Here is an 11,714-nt window from a genome sequence, read left to right on the forward strand (position 1 = left end):
GAAAATAATAATAATAATAATAATAATAATAATAATAATAATAATAAAATATTATACTCAGTCAGCAAAAAAAGGGGGGGGAGGGGGAAGGATCAGTCCCTGCCAAGAGTCAGGGCTATTCCTGTAATTCTAGAAAAATAGTGATGTACACACATGAAAATGCAAGTTTGAGGTTGGGGTATGCTATATAACAAGTCCCAGGGCATTAAAATCTTGTCTCAACAAAAGAAAACAAACTTTAAAAAGAGGAAGAAAGAAAAAGAAAAGCAAAATTAAGGCCAGGCTAGAAGGGAGAATCAGTGGAAGAACACTATTGTAGCGCATATGTAACCCTGGGTTTCATGCTATACAATAAAAGAGAAAGAGAAAAAAAAAAGGAAGATTTCAGACAGACAACCTAAAATCTAAAATACATTTTATTGAAAATAACCTCAGATAAAAGATACTAAACTTATTTTGCCTTCGTATGTATTTGATTTATTTCAGTTAGCAGATGTCCCCTAAGCTCATCAATGTTACTACAAACATCAAAATTCCTTTCTTTTTGAAGGATGAACAATACTAATTATATATTTATAACACATTTTATCTTCCCATTCATTTATGTCTGGACATATAGGATTGCTTCTAGATCTTGCTATGATGAATAATTCTACAATAACATGGTAGTTAGCTTTTGTCAACTTGACACAAAACTAGATATACCTAGAAAAAGGTATTTAAGAACCTTTTGAAATGTAAATGAAGAAAATATCTAATTAAAAATAAGAATTGGATTCATCAGACTATTCTGGACATGTCTGTCTATGGGCATTTTCTTAACTGCTAACTGATATTGGGGATGATCCAGCCCACTCCATTTCTATGCAATGTAGACCTGGGATGGTAACCATGCAAGCCAGGAGAGCAAGCCATTAGGAAGCTTTTCTCGGTGGTTTTTGCTTCAAGCTCCTTCCTTGAATTCCTGCCTTGACTCCTGTTCCTCTCCCAAGTTGCTTTTGGTTACTTTTTCACAGCAACAGAAAGAAACGCAAACAATAATAACAGGAGTACAGATAAATCTCCACACTAATTTAATTCCTTTGCATATATACCAAGATGTATGTTTTCTAGGTTATAGGATAGTTCTAGTTTTTTGTAAGGTTGTTGTTGTTGTTGTTGCTGTTGTTGTTGCTGGGAAACTCTATAAATGTACGAAGACACACGAATGACCAAAAATCACGTCCTCAGTAGTCTTCAAGAAAAGGAAGATTAAAATCTCAATGAGGAGCTGTCAAAATGGCTCCCTAACTAAGAGCATTGTTGCTCTTCCAGAGGACCAGAGTTTGGTTTCTAGCACTCATACTGAGTGGCTCACTATCTACTATAAATCCAACTCTAGGAAGCCTTGATACACACACAAATAATAGCTCTTTTTAAAAACACAATGAAATATTACCACATACTTGTTAAAACAGCTGTTATGAAAACATAGTAAGGATCATATACTTTGGCGGTATACTACTATACGGGCATACATAAAGTATATGTGTCTCTCTTACCACCAAAATATAAAAAAATGATAAATACTGATCTTTCTGGTCTTGAGGACTCTCCAAAACATGTTCATCCCATTCAACAGAATCTTGACAAATATCAGACAGAACATCATACCAAGGCACACCACAATCATTGTTTAAACATAGCAATATAGAAATCGGAGAAGATCAAGAATGAGAATACTTCAGGCTTATTGACAATAACTCAAGATAAAGGACAATAAAGGATGCTTTCAAAGCTTTAAAAGAAAACCATTTTCAACCTAAAGGTCTATACAAGTTTTCAGTCACATTGATATATTATAAAAGCACCCTCCTTCCCTGTCTTCCCTTTCTCCCTCCTCCTTCTCCCCATTTCACTCTCTCAAAGTATGTAACCCAAACTGGCTTCAAACTCGTAATGCTCCTGCCTCAGCCTCCTCAGTGCCAGGATTACAGATGTAAATTATGACACTGCTGATAACATTTTCAGACATGCCAAATCTCAACCAATTATCCTCTCTGAACTGTTTTTCTGAGGTTACTGAAAAATATGTCTAACCAAAATGAAGGTTACCAAGAAAATACTTAAGTACAGCCTAGCATAGAGCTCCATAAGAGATCAAGAGTCATAAGTAAATTCCTGGAATGATGGTGATAGTATCTGGGTAGGAAAATCCTCTGCAGGCTCTTTGGCACACACTGGTCCCCTGTACCAACATGCTTCTGTGACATTCTGAAATACCTGGGGTTAAGCCCAGAGAAGGGGGCAGATGGCTAGGGCCATGCTTCCTAAGACTACAGCAGGTAGCTAAGCCCTTTCTGTTACTATGTGGCATCCTCCAGATACTTCCCGCACCATGATGTTCTGCTCAAATACATGAGGTCAGGCAACCTCTGAGATGCTGAGTCAAAATAAATCCTTGCACCCTTAAGTTGTTATCTTAGACTTCGGTCACAGCTAATAAAAATAACTAATACTAATGGTGAAGGGAGACACCAGAGTGACAACATCCAGAACTAGTATGAATATAATATTCAAATTTGAGCTAAGAGGTTGTAGGCTAGAGTTCTCTAAAAAAAAAAAAAAAAAATGGACAAAATACCTATTGTGTCTAAATACCTTAACACAGACAAACAACAACAAATTGTTAGTGCTAAATTAGACAAATTAAAAAAAAATAATGATAACTACTATGTCCAAGAAAAACAAAAAACTATAAAAGAAGTAAGTCACCTTAGTCATCAGTGTCACTGATTCACAATTGTAAAAATGTCAAGTACTAGTCACAAACTTCGACATTATCTGTACTGGGAGACTACAAGGAGAGCACCAGGAATGGAGAAGCTCAATACAGGAAAAGCCTGTCACTTTAGAGACTAGAGTGAGGAATAATATGATCAAGCAACAGTTACAGGTGACTGTCCTTGAAAAGACGGCGTTACAATCACCAGTGTTCTAAGAACAATAACAGATTTCTAAGCAATATGTTCTCACCTCAGGGGGCTCAGGTGGCCTGTCATCACTTGTCAGACTTGCACAAGAATCACAATCCGAGATGTCCAGGGTCCCCTCATCATCGTCACACTCACTAACCCCTCCAGGATCTTCTGTGTCACTGTTAACCTCCCAGTCAATAACCTGTAATTCATCTAAAAAATACATTTTTACCCTTATTAATTTTATATCCACTTCACATTTATTTTACAAACATATTCTCAGTGGCTGATGTGCCCACAGCACAAGATGACTTCTACAAACACACCAACAGTAAAAAAGGTGCTCCAATTCTCTCTCTGGCCACGGTTCTTCTCAACTCTTACCCAACCTCAAACATAAGTGAACAAGTATTTATTCAATTGGTTTCAAATCCTTGTAGTTTCTCTAGCATGGTCAAGAAAATAAGATAAATATAATTTCTCCTGTCTTATACATCTTGATGTTTTGTGAATCAAGATAGTGAAGAAATCTCTCCTTATCAATATACAGAAAGCTGCCTCATTCTTCTATATAATTCAGTAGTCTAAGCTATCAATGAACCATGATTTATTTATATAGTCCATTGTTAAAAAATAATTTTCAGGGCTAGAGAGATGGATCAGTAGTTAGAAGTACTGACTGCTCTTGCAGAGGACCTAGGTTCCATTCTGGCACCCACACAGTTCTAAAAAAAAAAAAAGTCTATAATTACTGCTCCAAAAAGATCCAATGCCCTCTTTTGGCTTCCATAGCTACTGCATGGGTGTGGTGAACAAACATGCATATACATAAAATAAAAATAAAAATAAATAAATCTGAAAAAATAAATTTTTTAAATTAAAAGAAATCACCCAAAATTTTATTCCAGAAATATCTTTCATCAATATGGAAACAAACTAATTTAGTTTCATTTTATCTCATAAACATAATCTCATTATAACTTTAGAAAATTTTAAGAAAGCTAAATTATGCATATATATATTTGTTTTTAACTACAATATACTAAATATACCAAATCTAATCTGCTAAGCTTATATAACTAAAAGTGGTTGTCACAGATAAACTAACCTGTAAAGTATGATACATAAATACATCTTTCCTATAGTTCAAAGTACAAGTACTCAGAGAACTAAGATAATGGATCTCACTCAGTGGAAGAGCATCATTTTCTTCCACTGAAAGGAAGTAATAACTCATTATGAGTGTACCAGATTTAGCACCTGACTGTAAGTTAAAATTTTAAAGAAAAAAATAGTAATAAAGTTAAAATATAGTTCATGGGGCTGAAGAGATGGCTTAGCAACAATCATGTGCCCTTTTATAGTCCCAATCTTCTTTTAATAAATTGAAGTTATTTCTTAGGTCATGAAATAAGAGCATATATATAAATGGAAATAACATATGGGCTGGTAGTGTTGGGTTCTATAAGAAAGCAAACTGAGCAAGCAAGGGGAAGCAATCCAGTAAGTAACATCCTCCTTGGCCTCTGCATCAGCTCCTGCTTCCTGACTTCCTTTGGTGATGAACAGCAATGTGGAAGTATAAGATGAATAAACCCTTTCCTCCCCAACTTGCTTCTTGGTCATGATGTTTGAGCAGGAATAGAAACCCTGACTAAGATAGGTGGGGATGCCATAAGTAGGCCAAGCTGGCCTTGTAGGCATGCGAAGGGGAGAGCTGACCCCACACCTAGCTAGCTCCAGTACTCAGGAAAGTGAGGCCATCCCATAGGCTGTAAGTCTGGGAGAGCTGGCCCTGCCACTCATCTCCAGTGCAATGGCATGAACGAAGGGGAGAGAGAGAGAGAGAGAGAGAGAGAGAGAGAGAGAGAGAGAGAGAGAGAGACCCTGTCCTTACCTCGCCCCTCACTACCTGTGGCCCTGGGGTCATAAGAACAAGAGAGCAGATCCTGCCCTTCACCTAGGCAGCACAGTAAAGCTGACCCTGGTGGTGGGGTTGCAAATGATCTGGCCCTGGAGCCATGAGAGTGAGAGAACTGGCCCTGTCCCTCAACAGCTGCAACACTTGGGAGAGTGGGCCCTACACCTCATCTGAACAGTAAAGTAGAGCTGGACCTAGTTTGAGGGGTTATGGGTGAGCTAGCAATGAAGGCATGAGATCAGGAAAGCTGACCCTACCCCTTGCTGGGGTAGGCATTTGGTTGAGCTAGCCAGAGTAGGGCTAGAGGGCTCACCCTAGTGGTGTAGGTGCAGGAGAACTGGTGGGCTGGCCAGCTCAAATACCTCTCAGGTCCAGATTCAGGTCTTTGAGTTGCCTACCCCAACACTTACCCCATCAATGAACTGCTGGACTGTGTGAGGGGCTAGTCGTACAGATCCAAGAGTACAGGATCTCCACAACACAGGGCAACAACAAGATATCTGAGAGGAGTCCCAGTGAAGTTCCAGATAGTGTAGCAGAAGCCAGAGGCCTCAAACCAAATCAATGAGTCATCGCAATGAACATTGAAAGCAAAGAAGTGTAGACAAAAAGAGTATAATGTGAGACACACTGTGACACACTACAGCTTCCGCAATGAGATGACTTTTGTTTCAGTGTGGGAGTTCAAAAGGGTAAAGGGCAAGTAAAAGGGGACAGAGAGATGAGTGGAATTGGGGGACATGATGTGAAATTCCCAAAAAACGAATAAAACATTTTTTTAAAAGCAAAAACAAAATAAGAAGTCACTATAATATCTATTTCTTAAAGTTGTCATGAGAAATATGTTTTTAAAGGGCTATATATATATGAACTCATAATTCAAAATAAACAAATTCATAATAAATACATAAACTACTACCAAACCCAATATTTAACAGAAACTGGATTTCCTACAAAACCAGCAATTTACCTTCAATGTCTTCGTCTTCTAGACATGAGATAGTCCTGTCACCAAGCCTGTTGGCTCTAGGGCCATGCCTACCATCTCTCTGTAATGCAGGGAGTGTCTTGTCTTCATCTGAGAAATCACTTTCACTGGAACTCCATATTATATTTGCAAGCTCACTAGCATTCTTACTTGTAGTGTCTGTTGCAGAAAAAGAAAAGACAAGCTCAGCTGGCAATTGTTATTGATCAGAATGAGATTTTATGCTATTTTCCTTTTGTTTTGTGTTTTGGTTTTTGGTTTTTTTTTTTTAAGACAGGAATTCTCTGCATTGTCCTGGCTGTCCTGAAATTCACTCTGTAGATCAGGCTGGCCTTGAACTCAGAGAACTGCCTGCCTCTGCCTCAAGTGCAGGGCTGAGATTAAAGCCTGGATTTTATGCATATTATTTAGACAAAGCCACAAGCACAAAAAACACTAAAGACAATGAAAACAATGTAGTGTTATATCTTCCTACATAGTGTTCCATGAACAGTCCACAAGGATTCTCTGAATTTAAGCCAAGGAAAAAAGCTGGAGTTAAAATAAATTATAAAACACAAAACAGAAAAAGATTTCAAAAAACAAAACAAAACAAAAAACCCAACCATAAATATATACTCAAATGCTAAAAATTACTTGCAAAATTTGTTTCTTATATTTTCCAGCTCTCATAAAAATATTTGTTCTTCAACTACACAGAGAAACCCTGTCTCGAATAAAATAAAACAAAAACAAAACCAAAAACAACAAAATTTGTTCTTCAACCTACTAAATAAATGTGGTCGAGGTTTTTTGTTTGTTTGCTTGCTTGATTTTTATTTTGGAGGTTTATTGTTATTGTTGTTTTTGAAATTTTAATCTTCTTTTTGGAGTTTTAAAATTTTTTTATTAGATATTTTCTTTATTGACATATCAAATGTTATCCCCTTTTCTGGTTTCCCCTCCAAAAATCACTACTCCCTCCCACCTCCCCCTGCTCACTAATCCACCCACTCTACTTCCTGGCCCTGGCATTCCCCTACACTGGGGCTATAGCCTTAACAGGATCAAGGGCCTCTCCTGCCATTGATGACCAACTAGGCCATCCTCTGCTACATATGCAGCTGGAGTGAAGAGTCCCAACCATGTGTATTCTTTCATTGGTGGTTTACTCCCTGGGAGCTCTGGGTGTACTGGTTGGTTTATATTGTTGTGCCTCCTATGGGGTTACAAACCCCTTCAGCTTTTTGGGTATTTCCTCTGGCTCCTTCATTCAGGACACTATGCTCAGTCCAATGGATGACTGTGAGCATCCACTTCTGTATTTGTCAGGCACTGGTAGAGCCTCTCAGGAGGCAGTTATATCAGGCTCCTATCAGCAAACTCTTGCTGGCATCCACAATAGTGTCTGGGTTTGGTGATTGTATATGGGACAGATCCCCAATGGGCAAGTCTCTGGATGGTCATTCCTGGAGTCTCTGCTCCACACTTTGTCTCTTTAACTCTTTCCATGGGTAGTGTGCTCTCCCTTCTAAGAGGGATCTAAGTATACACACTTTGGTCTTCCTTATTGAGTTTGATGTGGTTTGTGAATTGTACCTTGGGTATTCCGAGCTTCTGAGCGAATATCCACTTATCAGTCAGTGCTTATCATGTGTTTTCTTTTGTGATTGGGTTACATCACTCAGGATGATATCCTCCAGATCCAACCATTTGCCTAAGAATTTCATAAATGCATTGTTTTTGATAGTTGTGTGGTACTCAATGGTGTAAATGTACCACATTTTCTGTATCCATTCCTCTGTTGAGGAACATCTTGGTCCTTTCCAGCTTCTGGCTATTATAAATAAGGCTGCTATGAACATAGTGGAGCATGTGTCCTTATCACCGGTTGGAGGATCTTCTGGGTATATGCACGTAAATGGTATTGCTGGGTCCTCAGGTAGTACTAGGTTCAATTTTCTGAGGAACCACCAAACTGATTTCCAGAGTGGTTGTACCAGCTTGCAATCCCACCAGCAATGGAGTGTTCCTCTTCCTCCACATACTCACCAGCATCTCCTATCACCTGAATTTTTGATCTTAGCCATTCTGACTGGTGTGAGGTAGAATCTCAGAGTTGTTTTGATTTGCATTTTCCTGATGACTAAAGATATTGAACATTTTCTTAGATTCTTCTCAGCCATTCAGTATTCCTCAGTTGAGAATTCATTGTTTAGCTCTATACCCCATTTTTAATAGTGTTATTTGTTTTTCTGGGGTCTTACTCCTTGAGTTCTTTGTGTATGTTGGATATAAGCCCTGTATTGGATTTAGGATTGGTAAAGATCTTTTCCCAATCTGTTGGTTACCTTTTTGTCTTATTGACTGTCTCCTTTGCCTTACAGAAGCTTTTGTGTTGATCTTATAACACAAGCCATTGGTGTTCTGTTCAGGAATTTTTCCCCTGTGCCCATATGTTTGAAATTCTTCCCCACTTTCTCCACTGTAAGTTTCAATGTATCTGGATTTATGTGGAGGTCCTTGATCCACTTGGACTTGACCTTTCTACTACGAGATAAAAATGGATTGATTTACATTCTTCTACTTTCAAGCACTAGATGAGCCAGAACCATTTGTTTAAAAAGCTGTCTCTTTTCCACTAGATAGTTTTAGTTCCTTTGTCAAAGATCAAGTGACTACAGGAGTGTGGGTTCATTTCTGGGTCTTCAATTCTATTTCATTGATCTACCTGTCAATTACTGTACCAGTACCATACAGTTTTTAGTATAATTGCTTTAGTACAGCTTGAGGTAAGGGATAGTGATTCCACCAGAAGTACATTTATTGTTGAGAAACTATTGTTGACAGTTTTTGCTATCCTAGGTTTTTTGTTATTCCAGATGAATTTGAAAATTGCCTGTTCTAACTCTGTAAAAAATTGAGCTGGAATTTTGATGGGGATTGCATCTGTAGATTGCTTTCGGCAAGATGGTCATTTTTACTATATTGATCCTGCCAATCCATGAGCATGGGAGATCTTTCCATCTTCTGAGATCTTCTTTGATTTCTTTCTTCAGAGACTTTAAGTTCTTACCATACAGATTTTTCACTTCCTTAGTTAGAGTCACACCAAGGTAATTTATATTATTTGTGACTATTGTGAAGGGTGTTATTTCCATAATTTCTTTCTCAGCCTGTTTAACCTTTCTGAAGAGGAAGGCCACCGATTTGTTTGAGTAAATGTTATATCCATGTATTTCACTGAAGTTGTTTATCAGGTTTAGGAGTTCTCTGGTGGAATTTTTGGGGTCACTTAAGTATACTAGCATATCATCTGCAAACAGTGATATTTTGACTTCTTCCTTTCCAATATGTATCCCTCTGATCTCCTTTTCTTGTCTAATTGCTCTGCCTAATACTTCAAGTACTATAGTGAATAGGTAGGGAGAAAGTGGGCAGCCTTGTCTAGTCCCTGATTTTAGTGGGATTGTTTCAAGTTTCTTTCCATTTAGTTTGCTGTTGGCTACTGGTTTGCTGTATATTACTTCTCATATGGTTATGTGTGGGCCTTGAGTTGCTGATCTTTCCAAGACTTTTCTTTTTTTTTTTTAAGATTTTATTTATTTATTGTATGTAAGTACACTGTAGCTGTCTTCAGATCTCATTATGGGTGGTTGTGAGCCACCACGTAGTTGCTGGGATTTGAACTCAGGACCTCCGGAAGGCAGTCAGTGCTCTTAACCACTGAGCCATCACACCAGCCCCCAAGACTTTTCTTATAAAGGGGTGTTGGATTTTGTCAAATGCTTTCTCAGCATCTAATGAGATGATCATATGGGTTTTGTTTTGTTTTTTTAGTTTGTTTATGTAGCGGAGTACATTGATGGATTTCCGTATATTGAACCATCCCTGCATCCCTTGCATAAAGCCTACTTGATCATGATGGATAATAACTTTGATGTATTCTTGAATTGGGTTTGCTTAATTTTATTGAGTATTTTTGCATCAATATTCATAAGGGAAATTGGTCTGAAGTTCTCTTAATTTGTTGGGTCTTTGTGTGGTTTAGGTATCAGAGTAATTGTGGCATCATAGAATGAATTGGGTAGAGTACCTTCTGTTTCTATTTTGTGGAATAGTTTGAGTAGTGGTATTAGGTCTTCTTTGAGGGTCTGATAGAACTCTCCACTAAACCCATCTGGTCCTGGGCTTTTTTTTTTTTTTTTTTTTTTTTTGGCCGAGAGACTATTAATGACTGTTTCTATTTCTTTAGGGGATATGGGACTGTTTAGATCATTTATCTGATCCTGATCTAATCTCGGTATCTGCTAGCTGTCTAGAAAATTGTCTATTTCATCAAGGTATTCCAGTTGTGTTGAGTATAGGCTTTTGTAGTAGGATCTGATGATATTTTGGTTTTCCTTGTGTTCTGTTATGTCTCTATTTTCATTTCTGATTCTGTTAATTAGGATATTGTCCCTGTACCCTCTGTTAATCTGGCTAAGGGTTTATCTATCTTGTTGATTTTCTCAAAGAATCAGCTCCTGGTTTGGTTGATTCTTCTTTAAATAGTTCTTTTTGGTTCCACTTGGTTGATTCCAGCCCTAAGTTTGATTATTTCCTGCTGTCTACTCCTCTTGGGTGAATTTGCTTCCTTTTGTTCTAGAGCTTTTAAGTGTGCTGTCAAGCTGCTAGTGTATGCTCTCTCTAGTTTCTTTTTGGAGGCACTCAAAGCTATGAGTTTTCCTCTTAGGACTGCTTTCATTGTGTTCCATAAGTTTGGGTATGTTGTGGCTTCATTTTCATTAAACTTTAAAAAGTCTTTAATTTCTTTCTTTATTCCTTCTTTGACCAAGGTATCATTGAGTAGAGTGTTGTTCAGCTTCCATGTGAATTTTGGTTTTCTATTATTTATGTTGTTATTGAAGATCAGCCTTAGTCTGTGGTGATCTGATAGGATGCATGGGATTATTTCAATCTTCTTGCATTTGTTGAGGACTGTTTTGGGACAGATTTATATGGTCAATTTTGGAGAAGGTACCATGAGGTACTGAGAAGAAGGTATATTCTTTTGTTTTAGGATAAAATGTTCTACAGATATCTGTTAAATCCATTCGTTTCATAACTTCTGTTAGTTTTACTGTGTCTCTGTTTAGTTTCTATTTCCAGGATCTGTCCATTGTTGAGAGTGGGGTGTTGAAGTCTCACTATTATTGTGTGGGGTACAATGTGTGCTTTGAGCTTCAGTAAAGTTTCTTATATGAATGTGGGTGCCCTTGCATTGGGCACATAGATATTCAGAATTGAGAGTTCATTTTGGTAGATTTTACCTTTGATGAGTATAAAGTGTCTCTCCTTATCATTTTTGATAACTTTAGGCTAAAAGTTGATTTTATTTGATATTAGAATGGCTACTCCAGCTTGTTTCTTGGGACTAATTGCTTGGAAATTCCAGCCTTTTACTCTGAGGTAGCATCTGTCTTTGTCCCTGAGGTGGGTTTCCTGTATGCAGCAAAATGTTGTATCCTGTTTATATAACCAGTCTGTTAGTTTATGTCTTTTTATTGGGGAATTGAGTCCATTGATCTTAAGAGATATTAAGGAAAAGTAATTGTTACTTCCTGTTATTTTTGTTGTTAGAGTTGGAATTCTGTTCATGTTGCTATCTTCTTCTAGGTTTGTTGAAAAATTACTTTCTTGCTTTTTCTAGAGTGCTGTTTCCCCTCCTTGTGTTGGAGTTTTCCCTTTATTATCCTTTGAAGGACTGGATTTGTAGAAAGATATTATGTAAATTTGGTTTTGTCATGGAAAATCTTGGTTTCTCCATCTATAGTAATTGAGAGTTTTGCTGGGTATAGTAGCCTGGGCAAGCATTTGTGTTCTCTTA

General features: G+C 37.6%; 1 protein-coding gene across 1 annotated transcript in view; it reads right to left on the minus strand.

Moving 5' to 3' along the window:
- The window catches only part of Spidr (scaffold protein involved in DNA repair), a 219,811-nt gene that overhangs the window by 196,176 nt on the left and 11,921 nt on the right, over nucleotides 1-11,714 (minus strand). Inside the window, exons 4-5 of the mRNA XM_021209189.2 lie at nucleotides 5,849-6,025; nucleotides 3,016-3,170 (exon numbers count right to left, since the gene is read on the minus strand). Of these exons, the coding sequence (XP_021064848.1) occupies nucleotides 3,016-3,170; nucleotides 5,849-6,025 (332 nt within the window). The remainder of the gene's footprint in view (nucleotides 1-3,015; nucleotides 3,171-5,848; nucleotides 6,026-11,714) is intronic.

The sequence above is a fragment of the Mus pahari genome, chromosome 12 (genome assembly GCF_900095145.1).
Source record: "Mus pahari chromosome 12, PAHARI_EIJ_v1.1, whole genome shotgun sequence".
Taxonomy (NCBI): Eukaryota; Metazoa; Chordata; class Mammalia; order Rodentia; family Muridae; genus Mus; species Mus pahari.